Raw genomic sequence first — 16,610 nt, forward strand, 5'->3', positions numbered from 1 at the left:
AAGCCCTTAAGCCTCTTTTTAGCCTGTCACTTACGGAAAGTGACAGAGGTTGTCCACGAAAATGGAAATCCTCGTAAGGCTCTACCTATTTGGAAGAACTACTGTAAGACGTAATGAGAGAAAGTACCGGGTCAGGCCACCTTCAGCTGAAGCCACTGCTACTTTCCACAACTGCTAGTAGTTCATAAGCATTTACAGAGATGGCTGGTAATGTTAGTCTTTCCAGTGGAAATTTTCTTAACTTACCTGAAATCAGTTTCTAATCTCTGAAACTGACCTGTTAAGAATTTTTGAGACAGCTCACAGTGGTAATACACAATCAATTTTTTAAAAAAATTTCCCCAGTTCTAACTAGCAGCAGGGGTCAAGATCCAGTCCTATGAAATCTAACATTTGTTCCTCTATTTTTCAGGGTTCTTATTGATAAAATGGTGGCAATTATGCTTAGATTTATAGAAACTGAAAATCCTTCTGAAAGTACAATTCATACATAAATGTTAAATGGAACCCTTTCTTCCTATTCTCAATACCTTAGGTCATTATAAAAGTAAAGTCTGACTTATTAAAACCATCTGGTCAGTAAGTGTTAATATCAATATTAGAAATGAAATTTAGGGCTTCCCTGGTGGTGCAGTGGTTGAGAGTCTGCCTGCCGATGCAGGGGACACGGGTTCGTGCCCCAGTCCAGGAAGATTCCACATGCCGCGGAGCGGCTAGGCCCGTGAGCCATGGCCACGGAGCCTGTGCCCCGCAATGGGAGAGGCCACAACAGTGAGAGGCCCGCATACCGCAAAAAAAAAAAAAGAAAAAAAAGAAATGAAATTTAAAATCCATTAAAGGACAATTAAAACAAAGAAACAGATTGCCAAAACCATAGTCTCAATTAACCTACAATCAAGTGCATACTAAAACAAAGGTGTGAATCTAAAAGATAACTGAGCAGGGACGAAGTGAGAGAGAGTGGCATGGACTTATATACACTACCAAATGTAAAATGGATAGCTGGTGGGAAACAGCCGCATAGCACAGGGAGATCAGCTGGTGCTTTGTGACCACCTAGAGGGGTGGGATAGGGAGGGTGGGAGGGAGATGCAAGAGGGAGAGGATATGGGGATGTATATGTATAGCTGATTCACTTTGTTATACAGCAGAAACTAACACACCACTGTAAAGCAATTATACTCCAATAAAGATGCTAATAAATAAATAAATAAAGATAACTGAGAATAGTATTTCCAGAAGATTAAGCTGTAGATCCTCTGTGAATAAATCCCTATTTGTGGAGATGGAATGCTTTTCTCTAATCATGAAAATGAAAAGAAAACGTATCTTAGCAAAGTATTGACTAGGCGTCATTTTTGTGCTTATAGTATAACGAGCCCTGAGGGAGAGATCTGAAATGACAACAAATATAAAACTCCATGTTAAAGTGACACTGAGTATGACATAAATTTTGTATAAGAATCTTCTTAAAATGAAAAAAAGTTCAAACAATCACATCACATCCTGTAAACAACCATTTTTCTTCTCCGGAAATGCCCCATTACCTGAATCTCTCTTCCTTCTTTTGAGAAACATTCTGTCATTGACAGTGAAGGGTATCGGGATCTGTTACCCTAAAATATGCCACTGGGCAATAAAAACGATTTTTGAGCTGAAGGCATTTGAGTTTCTGATATCCCTTATCTGCCTAAAAGCAGAGCGCCACCCCCCCGCACCCCCAAAGAACACAACTCTCCTAAATCCCCTCCTGGGGCAACTCTATAACCTCCTCTTCTGGCGCCCCACCAGACCCCGTCACAGACGATCATGTCTCCCACCTGCTCTCTTAAGGCCCATTTATTTTCCAGAAAGTCACCTGCTTTTCCGTAAGTGCCCTTTCTCCCCCTTACCACCCTCACCCCTGCCTTGACTAGGTTGGGTGGAGAGACCCCAAGCTAACCCTCCCTTTGACTGACTGATAACCGGATACCACGTGAATGCAGGACGCACGTGTTAATGACCTTCCAGTTGCTTTTCTCCCGTTGGTCTGTCCTTTGTCAGTCCAATCTACAGGGCCTGGGTGGAGAACCTAGAGGGCAGAAGGAAGAAGAATTTTTTTTCCTCCCCTGCAATACCAGGGTGTCTGATCTGACAGCTATGGCTATCTCCCAGCTCTCAAAGCTATTTTAAAAATCCTGTAAGCAACATAAGCACCTGAAAGAGTCGAAGTTTTAAAACCCTTTGAGACACTGGGTCTAAGTTTAACTTTTCAAACTAAATATTAAAATATAAAAACTATATCAAAGCGCTTACTGTGTTAGGCAAAACTGTTACGAAGAAAAGACTTAATAGTGGCAAAATAGTTACTCGTGTACATGTAGTTAAAGCAAAATCAGTCTCCGCACCATGAAGATCCTCACCAAATGTTTTTTATAAATATACTTCGCCTACTTTATGAATGTTATTTCATATTTTATCCTTATTTCACTATTTATGTTTTATTAAAAGATAAATTTGAAAGAGTAAAATTGTACGGTGGCAAAATGACTCTGAGTTATATTTTCCTACTTGAAAAACTAACAGATCTACATTTTCTAACGGGGGAAGACTGAAAATAATACCTTATCACTATTAACAATGGCTGATTAAATCAAATAAAGGGCAGGTGATGCGGTTCTAAATACAGAACTACTGGAAATTAGTAAAACATATACAACTGTGATACATATAAAGTCATGTAGGCAAACGCTACGCAGTATCTGCTCAGTTAGAAAGGAACTAGCTTTAGAAAAATCAGAGATGCCATCTGAAAAAAGCACATAAAAGACACAAAACAAAATATACTTATTTAGCATGTTAAAAACAATCACATCAAAAGAAGTATACAGATAAAAAAGTCATAGGTGACATAAGAAAATAGTGTGTGTGCATATATTTTTTGCATATATATATATATATATATATATATATAAATCTACAGTATTTACCACTGTTGATATATATATATATTTTGGAACAGCTCTGATGCTGCTATCATAAACTAAATTGTACAGCTTGGTTTATTACAAGTCACAGAATCATGGTTTAAAATTGGAATTCACATCCCCAGCTACAATTTTATATACATTTATTTCTAAGCTTCCACATGATCTGAACCAGGAGCCTGGTGGATCGGAGTTTCCGTGCAGCGTTTGGCTGCTAATACACTGCATTTGTTTTGCCATTTAATAACATCATTACCAAGTTGATTAAAATTATATTAGGCTCATTATATACATAAAAACATTGTCACATTCACTAGCTAAACAAATGTTACTCTCATTTTAAAAGACATACTTCTGTACCTTGAAAGCTTAAAGCCCCAACTTGCAACAAGAAGAACCATCAATGTTAGGTTTTCTATTCCCTATTGTTCAAATAGGATCAAAGTAATGTTGAAAACAAGCTCTCCAGTGAAACCCAAAGGCATACTTTCTTAGAGTGCCCAAAACTTGGTCAGTGTTTTGGTCATTGTAGTGTAACAGATGATTTTGAAAGACATTGCTGATTTGTTACCATGAACCTGAATTTTTCACTGAAACAAACAACAACAAAAAAAGACTTTTGAAAGTATGAAAGTCACGCTATTTAAAAAAAAACAACAAAAAACCCACCAAAATCTGAAGTTCCTAGTAATAATTAGGATCATTTTTTACAATTTTACACAGCGATAATTTAACGGCCTACGAGCAGCAATATTCACTGACTACATTCTTTAAAGAAGAGGGCCAGGAAAAGATCATGTAAATGCCACCCCGGGGCCCTTTGCGGGGAGACTCCACAGTAATTTAAGGGGCAGAAGTAAGAAGTAACCATATTGTTAATCTTGCTTTCAAATGAATGTAAAGGAATTTGTTCTGCTGCCCCGTGTGAGTGCTTGATGATCAGTAACTTGCAGCTTCTCCTGCTGGCATCCGCCGGAGGGCTGTGTGTACTTCCTGGGCATCTGGCAAGGAACACTCTGCTCTGAGCTTTGCGAGGGTCAGACCAGAAAAAAGGGCACAGACGCACGAAAGCTGATCTCTTGGTGAACACGGATACATTGCGTGCTGCACCTTTGGTCATAAAATTAAACTGCCCCGATTTTAAGCACCATTAAGTGGTTAGCCTTTCTCTCCAATGTCTTTAATCTTCAGATTGAAAACTGAATGAGCAATTGAACGAGAAAGCTGAGCATTCCGTGAGATGCTGAATTAAGCCAGGGCAAACCCTCAAGTCAGTTTAGGACCTGCGTTAAAAATATAAGGGGGGAAAAAAAACATGACCAAAAGACAAGGTAGGGAAAAGAAGAAGAATAAATTATTCCATGGATCTAGATGAAAAGTAGTTGTTTTTTTTTTTTAACATTTCTTTAGTTCTGTGTTCAAACGTGTATGCGTAGATGCATATAGTATCTATTAAAAGACACGTACACTACACATAGCCTTAAAATATCTATTCTACAGTTTTTCAGTGCTTTGTATCGTTACTCAAAATAGAATGGACTAACAGAGTCTAACAAATATTCAGATTTTGGAGAAACTGTGCGTGCATCCCTAAATACTATTGCTATGTTTCCAGGTTAAATTCTTTTTAACAGGTTCAGTGATGATGCAAGTTAAAAGCTCATCTTAAGCAGCATCTAGGTGGGGATGAAATCACTTCCATATATTCTTATTACCGACATACATGAGAACTGTGCGAGTTGTTCACACTGTATAAAATACTGCTTTGGCAATTATCAACATAGCAATGTAGGTTTCATATGGTTTCTATTCTCTCGTCTGCAGCAAGTACAGATCAATTCTCACAGCAATACTGATTCCTGGATAGAGAGTCCATCCCGATTCCTGTAGTGATATACTGGAGGTGAGGGCCCTGAATACTGATACCCAGATGAACTGGCATCTTCCAGAGCTGGGGAAGTTCGATACCGCACCGGACTATCTACTGAAACTGCAGGGAGGGTGTGGTCCTGATAGGGGACGTGTTGAAAGGTGGGGTATTTGGGTAAACTGCTTAAGTGGCTACGGTTGGCATCACGAGTCCACGACTGTCCGTGCATCTCCGGTCTCAATGCGTAACCAACTTCCGACCATTTTCCGTTATTATCTGGCAAACATTCCACTGGAGGAAGGAGGAATTTCCCATTCTTTGGTGACCCTGAATTGCCCGAATATCCCGCAGCACCAATATCAACAGGGAGAACTTCTATTCGACTGGACGGCTGGACCAGAGGAGTTGCGCGGCTGTAAGATTTCTCTGGAGAAACATCAGTCGAAAGAGTAGAACCGTAAGGTCTCCGGGAAGGATTCACTGGTGTCCCGTGGGGAAACGGTGGAGACACAAAGCTGCTGTTAGCAGCAGGGATGCGCTTTGGAGAACTGCCCTGGTAAGTGGGGGGGTCACTGTAAGATGGGGGGTGTGCTGTCCCTCGATCCTCCCCGTCTAACTGGGATGGATATTTTGCATAACTCGGAGGCTGTAATTTAAATGTAAACGTGTTCGGGGCTCTGGATGGACTGGAGCTGGGCTCAGCGTGCCTCCTTGGGCTGTGAGGGTAGGCCGCGCCCCTGGGGCTCTGGGAGCGTGCCCTCTCCAGCGCCTGCTCCAGGGCCGCGCTGGCTCCATCCCCGGGTACGTTGTCATACTGCGAGGCTGTGGAGCCACGCTTCCCTTCGTCCGCATCCAGAACCTTCACCTTCTGCCTGACGCTGGGGGCCCACGGATCAGCGGAACCGGGGACGGTGACTCTCGGCGTGGGGTGTGCAGCCCGACTTCGGCCTTCAATGGCATACTTGGCGGTTTTCTCAATAGCTGAGATATCTGACGGCTTATTCCATTTGGGCACAAACTCCTTCCTGATGTGTGAAGTGGCGTTGCTATTCTGGTTAGCGGTTGCGTGGTTATACTGCCTGGAATTGTCCTGTGGACCCGATGGAAGTCTCCTTTGAAAATCCACCTCATCTTTAAGCTTTTTAGTCTCCTCGTCCACCGACTTCCGCCGCAGCTGCCGCGCCCTCTCGGGGGTACCTGTTCTACTTTGATGGGGAGGGGAATGCTCGTGGGCTTTGTAAGGTGACGAGCCGCTCTCTCTCCTGCCGTCCAGATGCGGACTTGACCTGCCCACACTTCTCTGTCCGTTGCTCAGGTGACTGACGCCAGCTGATTGAGATTCAGGGGGAAGTTGTCCCAAAGGTTTCTTTGGAAATTCATCCTCTTTACCTAAAGGGAAAGATCAATTCATAACTGACATACGTGCATGAATAAATGGTATCAAATATAAGAACTATATCATGAATAACTGCTTACTTTTCATGTGTGCACTCAAGCACATGCACATACATACAGACACACAGAATTTTAGTGGCTTAGGAGAAGCATGTTTTAGAGAGATTCATACTAAGGCATACCAAAACTCAGTCTTATGCAATGTGCAGATGGGAAAATTTTATAACCTTATGAGTAAGGATCATACAATCGTGTAACATATGATTCTTATATTTTGTTAAGATAGTTACCTGCTTTACCGTGAATGAGAAGCTGATATTCTCATTTCTAGCCCTAAAACAATCCTGCAGGTCAGTAGTTCAGTGTCTCACCGTTACATTCCTTCCACTTAAGCATACCTCAACTAAAACAGTTCTGGAATGTCAGTAAAATGGTTCCTAACAACCTCAAGCCGGTCTGCCAAGTTTAAAAGTTAACTGATGACCAACTGTGGTCTCCAGTTATCCCCAGAAAGCTTATTATTATTCTCTCAAGTACCTTCCACCATATACAAAGAGACGGCATTCTCTATTTCCAAATTACTACTCTAAGAGGGTCCTACTTTAAATGCAAAAAAAAGGGAAAAAGAATAAAAAAGAAAATCATATTAGATACTTTTGGTTTTACATTTTAAATAACTAACATGGGAAAATTAATGAGGACTTAAAGGAACATGCAATAACTTGGGCATTTTGTAAACAGTGTTTAAAATGATCCACAATATGGACTCCACTAAATACCATCCTGAAAAAAAACAACAGACTCCACTTGTAAAAATTCCAAGGTTTGAGACATATGTTTTTTATGTCTTCTATTACTACAAAACCGTATATTCTCACTTAAAAATAAGTCATTGCACTCTTCAAATGCTCCGCCACCCACCCACCTAACAAATGTTTCCTGAGGAAAGCCATGAGTCCACCAGCTGTGAGCAGGCGGACGCCACCTCATTTTTATGTAGCTTACGGTCTAGGTGATGATAATTGTATTATTTACCCACATACCATAATTTTCTTTAAGATGTTAAAATAATTCAATGAGCTTTTCTTTGGGAGGGGAGGGAGTAGAGAATGATGGCAATGCGATATCCTTTAAATAGTTAAGCTACCAGAATAAGAATTATTGAGCTAAAGATACTTTATGCTTTTCTGATTCAGTGGTCTTGGCATAATCAACATGGTTCTTGCATCTTTCTATAATAAAGACGTTTTATGATATATGGACAGACTATTTTAAGCGATAACCCAAACTTGAAAATGCTTGTCATTGAGAAAAGCTTTGTTTATGAATGTTGCATGTAAAATAGTCTGGAGCATTCCAGTTCAGCCTGACTAGCCTCATATGAAATATCTGGAATTGAGGTGAGAAAGTTGACGCAAATGCAGCCCTAGTCCAGAATATTCACAAGTAGTCATTCAGCCTATCAGGTTAAAAACGAACAATAAGGGGCTTCCCTGGTGGCGCAGTGGTTGAGAGTCCGCCTGCCGGTGCGGGGGACGCGGGTTTGTGCCCCGGTCCGGGAGGATCCCGCATGCCACGGAGCGGCTGGGCCCATGGGCCATGGCCACTTGGCCTGCGCGTCCGGAGCCTGTGCTCCACGGCGGGGGAGGCCACGGCAGTGAGAGGCCCGCATACCGCAAAAAAACAAAAAAACGAACAATAAAAATAAAATTAAAATCTATCTGGTGTCCCCCAAGTTTTTATCAGCTCTACAAGTAGCTATCCATTTAGTCCCAAGGAAACATACGAATTCCTTCTTTCCTGTAAGAAAATAACCGCAACAAACACAAATTATCTGGAAGATATGATAGAAAAACCGAATGCAGGAATTTTCTCTTTGCCTCCACTCTGACAACTCTCTAAGCGCACAACAGAGTAACTGGACTGGCCGATTGATATTCCATCAGATAATAACATCAGCCTTTTCAGGTTGGTGTGTAGGAAACCTGATGGAAAACATAACCATTAAAAAGAAAAGGAAAACAGTGGCTCCTGGAGAGAGTGCTAATTCATGCCTGCAAGACGCACGTTACAGGGACAGACAGATCAGCTGTAGAGATCCTCACGCTGAGCCCTCCAAGCCGTCCCACGTCCCCACCACTCGATGGCTCCCGGCAGCCTGCAGAGAGCCGCCAACACTCTACTTCCCATGAAATCATTCTAAATGTTTCTAAAAATTCTCCACAGCGGTATTAAAAAAACAAAAAAGGAAGAACAGATTTCAAGCTGCCCGGCTGCTGCAGGTTGCACGCCTTCTCCCTAGAACACCGTCAATCAGCGGAAGCCTCACCTGCTTCTATCGGCCCAGACCCTGCGTTGGGGTTTCAGTCTTTATCAATTCACAAGTCACGAAAACAGTTGCTTGAAATTAGGTTTTTCGAGGGTTAGCTATCTGCTATGGTTTGAATGTCTGTGTCCCCCTAAAATCCATGTTGAAACTCCCCAGCGTCACCTCCATGTAATGGTGTTTGGAGATGGGGTTTGGGAGGTAATCAGGTCACAGGGTGCAGTCTCGTGATGGAATTAGTGCTCACACCCTTTCCACAGTGGAGTAACGGACGGGGCCACCAAGAGAGCTGGGGTCTCCTGGGTTTTTCCTCCCCCCCCACCTCAGGGACTGCAGCCACGGGTCCCTCTGAGTTGTGGTCGACAGTGGGGTGAGGAGTGGCCCTGGCAGAGCAGGAGGAATGCCCAGCTGGAGAGGCAGTAGTCAGACAGGGGGTTCCGGACCCTGCGCGGGCAACCCACCTCCTTCTGCTGTCACGCCTGCCCAAATACACCAGAGGGGGTGACATTGAAGAGGGAAGGAAAGGCCGGTACCTGATTAATGTGAGTGACGTGCTGGGCAGGGCCTGGCACGTGTAGCCCTGGGACAGAGCCACATGCCCTGTGTCCTCTGAGGTGGACGGGGCACCAGAGCAGGGGGCGAGTCACCAGAGAATAGACGTTTGCTTTTTCTCTTCCTCAGCAATGTCTGTGTCTAAAAACCACCTCCTGGTTATGAGCTGAATTGTGCCCCCTCAGAATACCTATGTTGAAGCCCTAACACCCCGAACCTCAGAAGGTGACTGCATTTGGAGATAAGGCCTTTACAGAGGGGACTAAGGTTAAATGAGGTCAGCGGAGTGGGCCTCTCATCCAACGTGACAGGTGACAGTATAAGAAGAGGCGATGTGGACAGAGAAACACACAGAGGGAGGACCACGTGAAGACACAGTGAGAAGGTAGCAACTAAAGCCAAGCGGAGAAGAAACCAACCCTGCCCTCACCTTGATCTTGGACTTCCAGCCTCCAGAATCATGAGAAAATCAATTCTGTTGTTTGAGCCACTGTCTGTGGCGCTTTTGTTGTAGCAGCGCGCACGGACTAAGACACTACCCTTCAGTCTACATCCTAAACCTCAAAACTGATTTGCTTTTACTAAACACAAATTTTATGGATTGCTTTTCCTGTTAGTGAAAAGTCACATATTTCACATATTATTTATGATCATCTGCTTTTATGGTTCTAGGACATTTTCAATGTCAACAATGTCATGAAACCAACTACAGTAATTAAAACTTATTTTAGGGGCTTCCCTGGTGGCGCAGTGGTTGGGAGTCCACCTGCTGATGCAGGGGACATGGGTTTGTGCTCCGGTCCGGGAAGATCCCATGTGCCGCGGAGCGGCTGGGCCCGTGAGCCATGGCCGCTGAGCCTGTGCGTCCGGAGCCTGTGCTCCACAACGGGAGAGGCCACAACAGTGAGAGGTCTGCGTACCGGAAAAAAAAAATTATTTTACAAAACCAGGTCAAAAAGATAACTGAACACAATAAGTGTGGAGGGTGGACACAGGCAGTAACAGACCCACAGGGGTAACTCGAGTTCCGTTACTTCACAGATTCTTGTGATTTCCTATGGAAACGCAGACATTCAGCTGTAGCTACTTACTGATGCTGATAAAGATAAAGGGCATCTTTGTAAGTGTGGTACCCAGAATTTAAGCAATATTCTAGGTTTGGAGTAACTGAAATGCAGTACAGTGGGGTTTAATAAGGGACTGATGCAATGGAAGAAATTTTTTAAGAACACTTTACAGTGGTGGTGGGAGAGAGAACGTGAGGGGGAAGAGGTACTAGGGGAGAAAACTGAACATCACGTCCTGTTCCTGTATTCTATTGTCCATAGACTTCCATCCTGAAATCCTTTGGATACATAAAAGGTCCGTATCAGTAAAGACTAATAGGACACAGGGTAAAAGGCAGGATTACAAAAATAAGGCACATATTTCTCAGGAGAAGGAATAAAAAAGTGAGAAGGAAGTAATGGACTGAGGTGGTAATTTCATGCCTGAAACAAAATGGAAAGGTACGTGTCATCCATACAAGGGAGTTTTAATTTTTCAATATAATGGGTAAGAAAAGTACTCACCTTACACTTAACACTACTTTATATTCAAGTCAATACACGAATTTCTCTAAGGAAGAGACATTAATATTCTAGGCATCTACACATTATATTAGAATTAAAAGAAAATTTTAGCATGTTCCATTTACTTAATGGTCAAGAGGCCAAAATCCACACCGGGAAAAAAAAAATCTGTGACTGTTCTAAAATATCAAAAAAGCAGCTTCTTAAAGTTCTTTCATGGTAGCCCATAATACATTTCCCTTTCACCTTAGCAGAAGATAGCCTACTTAAAGTGCAGTCTTACTTATTTTGCAGACCTTCCTATAGCATCTAAAATATTAACAGAATTACAGGTAAGGTTTTGACAAAATGTCCACTCATTCAAATGTAATTAATCTTATTAGAGTAACGATATACCATTCAAATAGTACCAAAACATAACGGTTATAAATACCCAAGATCTATGTAGCTATGAAACTAGATATAGCAGGGTTTGGAGAAAAAAAAAAAATCCAGTGCAGACAAAAGGACATTGCGTCTTAATTAATTTCTGAATGTCAATCTCTCACTAGGAACTAGGATTCTGTAAGAGGTGCATGGTGAATACCTCGACTGTACAAAGACATTTAGAGGATATGGCCTCTTTGCCCCCATAAAGATTATCAATAAGCATGGAAGAAAGGAAAGTAATTTGAAAAAGGCAGCAGACAAGGATATAAGAAGGAGCTCTCTAAAATGGAAGTGCTTAAGAAACCTAATTCCTCCCAATTTTAAGGACAGTAATGCAAGTTAGGCAAGGAGGCCTTGCTTGGTAAGGGTAAGCTTATTCCCCGGTGCCAGGGCCGGGCCGCAGTGCTGGGAACAGTGCCAGGCTACACCTACTGTCCATAGTGACCTGGGACCGGGGAGCAGGGTAGGGCCACCAGCAGTTGCTGACTGATGACACACGGACTCTGCCACGTCCAGTTTATTCCTGTAAGTGACCCAACCCCTCTGAACAGCGCAGCTCCTCGGTGATTCAAGAGCGAGCAAATGTGCACTTGCTGTTGGCATCTCTAAGGGTCCTCAGGGCCACCGTGACCATGGGAAGGGCTGTCTCTCAAGAGGAGTGAGAATAGGGTGGGAAGGAGGGACCAGAGGGGAAAAGAGGGGAAAAGAGAGAAAGAGGGGGGAGGAGGAGGGGAGGGAGAGGACGGGAGACAGAAGGGAGGAGTGTGGAGGGCAGCAGGGCGGGGGGGGGGGGGGGCACGGTGGAGCATCGCCCCACCCCCACCCCCCGAGGCCGCTGGGGCCCGTGTGTCTGAGCAGGGACCTGTTCCTGTTTCTCAAAAACTGAGCAAGGCTGAGTCTTGGCAACCACAGCACCAAAACCCAAGGGCCCTGCGCCTGGGGGAGCTGACCTCTGTGTGTAAGTACAAAATCAAGAAAAAAATCTACCCAACCTCGTTGCAAGGCGATTCTTCCGTGAAGATTAGTTATTCAACTTTCCCTGAGCTGAAGCCATACTAGGCAGACCCTCCAAGAAGTACGTATGCCATCGTCATATTTTCATATGCTAATGAATATCCCTTGCCCTTTCCCACAAAAGTAGATCCAAATAAGCATTAAACATTCTTGTACAATCTCTTCATAGATTCACCTTAACCTCCTCGAACTACCTGTCCCCCAAAACACACACCGCTATACTTGGCCTTTGTTTGGTTTAAGTATCTCCTTTCACCCCTAAGCAACTGAGTGTAACTAAAAGATTCAAGCATAACTGATGTCAAAAGAGATAGCTATAAACAGGCAATAAGTACTAATATTTATTATGCACATTTTCCCCTGAAAACCAGGAGTTTAAATGATATTTTTCACTAGCGTTCCATTATGTGAATGGTGAGTATTTTTATGCCAGTGCCAACAATTAGACTACTCTGCTCAAAAAAAAAAAAAAGGAACTACAGCTTGATATATTTCAGGATAAACGCAAAAATGCTTATTATTTTTTCTTAAATAAGTTTTTTCCTTGAAAAAAAAAAATAAGAAAGAAAAGCCACCGAAAAGAATACTCCTAAGCATCCCTAAAGAAATACGGGAGAGTCTCAAGCCCCTTTGGGCTGGTCCATCTCTGATCTTACTCAGGTCTCTGTCACCACCCAGTGGACACCACACGCAACTACAAGTCTCACAGACTGCCTCCGAAGACCTGAGCAGCTTTCTTCGCCCAAGGATACGTAATTACAGGAAAGTGCTCTCAATGCTCTTCCCTGTGAGCAACTTTCTACTTTTAAACTTCAGCAACAGAATACATGTACTCTGACTGTTCTAAAAGTTTTCAGTTATAAATGGTGGGGACCACTGTCAGGAAAATTTTTCTGGGACAGAATCATCTTATTCCTTTTTCCAGATTAATTAAGTCCATTTGAGGTTTCAAATATTGTCACAAAATTACTGATTTCAAATTTATATCTGAAAAACAGAGCAGTTTCATTTCTGTTTAATGTACTATAAGCCAGAAGAATATACAATTCAAACACTATTACAGCTTTCAACAAGGTGATCAAAAGAAATACAGTATGCTTTCAAAATTATAGCTATGATAGTTTCAAAAAATCAAAAAAACTTATTGTAGTTAGGCTCATAGGCTGGACTTCCTTTCTAGCAGATTAAACTTGAAAGATAAGGGAAGCTGAAAGGACATAATTATTTAACACATTTATTTTTATAAACCTATTTTAATGCCACATAAATTAAATAGATCTCTGTGAAATAATTTTTAAAACCTGTGCTGTGTGTTTCCTAGGGTTTCAAGTCACAAACACAGTACAAACTGCTGTGCATGTGTAACATCAGTTTCCACTATACAAACAAATAGAAGTGAAAACGCACTCAAACCCTCAAAACTTGAGACAGAACACATAACTAAACTGACTTGTCTGCGTGTGCAATCGAGATACAGAAAGATTCCATCACCTCCAAAAACTGCCTCCCACTAACCTTTTGTAGACGATAGGTTTTTATATCCTAAAAAATACATTATAGCTTCATTTGTTCATTAAAAAATATCGATTGAATGCCTACTCTATGCCAGGCACTGCCCTAGGTGCTGGAGACACGAAGACACGGTCACGGTCCTCCAGGAACTTACTGTCTAGTGCAGACATCAAACTAACTGGCACGGGGGTGACGCCCAGTGAGTGTGGGGACAGATGCACACACGGGGCACGCACGTTTCCAGCACAAAATACCGGTGACCAAACTCTGTGGCTTTGGGGAGGTGGGGGACTGGCCGAGTCTTCAGGAAGGAGACAAGGCTTAAGCCAAGCCGTGTGCACTCAGCAGGGTGGACCGGGTCAGAGGCCCGGGTGGTGCGGAGCCCCCTCACCACGTTCCCCCTTAACCGCCAGCATGAGCAGAGCAACATCAACCAGTGTTCCTGTTGTTATTTATCCACCCCTCTCCTTTTATCCCCACACTACTCTCCATCCCCTTTCTACCACTTCCTAGTAAAAGATCTTACGAACGACTGCTACCAGGTTTCCTCATGTGTAAAATGAGGACGAGTACTTTTTCTTAGCGTTATTTTAAGGATTAAATGAGACAGTGCGTGTGGTATGTGGCAGACAGCAAGCATTCAATACATACTAGCTGCTAGTTAGATGCTAAATCATCCCATTCCATTACACAGGTTTTGAGATTTTATTCTCGTGTTCAAATAGTTCTATTACATACATATATTTTTTTCTTTATGTGTCTTTTACTAAAACTTGTCTTAAACTCTTTTTAAAAGTAGGCAAGACATTTAAAAATAAATGTTGAAATAGCAAGAATATAGTTAATAACTGCTGTTCCAAATGCATTCCCTGCTACAGGAAAGGATTAGTAGAAAAGGGACATCATCACACTGCACCAGGGAGGGGTGACCTTCCAGAGCACAGGTGATGGTCTCACAGGGCCCAGCCCCACACTCCATTATTGCTGTGACGGCTTGTTTTCTAGTGAATCCTGAAGACCCAGAACAAACCTCAGAGAACACGGATTAGACCCCTTGCAATTAAATAACTAAAAGCAGAGCATCTCGGTTTTCAGCGAAGGTGTGCTCTTAAAACTTCTTTCTACTGTGCTCTCTCCACATTTTCTTTTTTTCTCTTCCACTCACCCGGTATCACCCTCCAACCATCTTCCCCCATTTATCCTGTTTCTAGCTCTATTATGACCCTATTCACACTCTATTATTGTGTAAATTCTGTCTCTCCTCCGTGCACCCTGAGAGCAAGAAGCACGTCATTCTTTTCAGTTAAATCCCCAACAGAGCACCTAGCAGAAAACCTAACAGGTGGTCCTGGAAGATGTTTTGAAATAAATGAATAAAATATATTATTTAGGGCTTCCCTGGTGGCACAGTGGTTGGGACTCCGCCTGCCAATGCAGGGGACACGGGCTCATGCCCCGGTCCGGGGGGATCCTGCGTGCCGCGGAGCAGCTGGGCCCGTGAGCCATGGCCGCTGGGCCTGCGCATCCGGAGCCTGTGCTCCGCGACCGGAGAGGCCACAGCAGTGAGAGGCCCGCGTACCGCAAAAAAAAAAAAAAAAAAAAATATATATATATATATATATATATATATATACTGCAACATACTGCCAAGAGCCCTGGATCAGCAGTCAGGAAACTCTGACTCTAGTGGCAGCAGTAATGCTGTGTCTGCAGGTTCTGCAGCTTCAGAGTTAGCATTTTAGTATCAGTTTCCTCTTCTAGAAAATGGGACTTTTACTTGCTCTGTTACTGCGTATGGTTCCACAAAACGAGATGACGAAAGTAAAAAGCGCTTACTGTTATGGTAGCTTAAAGCACCATGGTCACTTCTGTTGAAATAACATTATTTGTATATCAAACTTCCTAAATTTAAGTAGGGACTCTATTAGGAGAGGCAGATTTAATTAATGTGTTTATTCAATTTTTCTTAAAATCGAAGATTTTAAGAAATCTGATTTACATGATGTCATCACAAGTATGCTGCTGTTTTCAAACAGAAATGGCCCATGTTAACTGCACCGTGTCTTCCAATCTTAATTGTAAGTTACACATAAAGAGTCTGGCTATTTCCTTACCAGGTTCTGGAAGGTCTAACTTTGCCCGCTTTAGTTCTACCATAGAAATCTGGAGCTGCTCTATTACAAAGTCGTCTTCGAAGAAAAAATCCTTTGCCAAGGTCTCCTGAAGAAATTCCACAAGTTCTTCCATAGACAATTTCATAAGATGTTCTGAGAAAGGAGGAAAAGGTAAACAACAGCTACTTTAGGTTGAGAATATAATGTATTCTATTGTGATGTATGTTTTTAAAAGGGCACAGCATACAATTTATACATGGCCTTGTGAATTTCACCGAAACTGAGTAAGACGAACATCTTTTCTGATATTAAAGCAGTCACAGAGAAAAGCAGGTACTCCTGGGGGCTTGGGGAGAGGCGAATGCTGCTAAATACGTTCTCGTTGGTGTAAGAATAACCGGACCTGGGTATTAATATTCCCCCAGAGCCACCCAGGATGACATGTGCGCTTTCTGTTTCACTGATACGGAGCTCCAACTGTTATAGGCACATCCACTTCTAGGCCTGTATTTTAACTGTCTCAGAATTTCTCAAAAATCTGGATTATTAATTTTATTTGTATTTCTACTTATGAAAAAATTCAAATTACAGATACAAAGCAGAAAGTAAAAATCAGCTAAGATCCACTAGCCAATGACCTACAAGCAGATGTATGTACATGTGTATCAATTTACAAAAATAAATGATACCCTCCATGTTATTCACCTCCTTGTTTTTCCCCCACTCGATGGCGTACATCACTGATACCTCTCACTTCAACAAACATTTTATACCACCATCATTAACTATATAAGAGTCCATTGTATTGTACGCTCTATACTTTACTTAATTGGTCTTCTAATATTGGGCATTTAGGTTGCT

The 16,610-nt window shown here is 42.5% G+C and overlaps 1 protein-coding gene across 7 annotated transcripts in view; it reads right to left on the bottom strand.

Moving 5' to 3' along the window:
* USP6NL (USP6 N-terminal like) overlaps positions 1 to 16,610 on the bottom strand; it is a 188,931-nt gene that overhangs the window by 42,002 nt on the left and 130,319 nt on the right. For 6 of the 7 annotated variants that reach the window (XM_079912062.1, XM_079912061.1, XM_079912060.1 and 3 more), the window contains 2 exons: positions 15,750 to 15,902; positions 2,004 to 6,225 (listed from right to left, as the gene is read on the bottom strand). In XM_079912062.1, coding sequence (XP_079768188.1) covers positions 4,808 to 6,225; positions 15,750 to 15,902 — 1,571 coding nt within the window. In that variant the 3' untranslated portion in view covers positions 2,004 to 4,807. Of the gene's footprint in view, positions 1 to 12; positions 6,226 to 15,749; positions 15,903 to 16,610 lie in introns of all 7 variants that reach the window. The other variant, XM_079912063.1, reaches the window with a different exon arrangement.

Source organism: Stenella coeruleoalba (genome assembly GCF_951394435.1).
Source record: "Stenella coeruleoalba genome assembly, chromosome: 2".
Taxonomy (NCBI): Eukaryota; Metazoa; Chordata; class Mammalia; order Artiodactyla; family Delphinidae; genus Stenella; species Stenella coeruleoalba.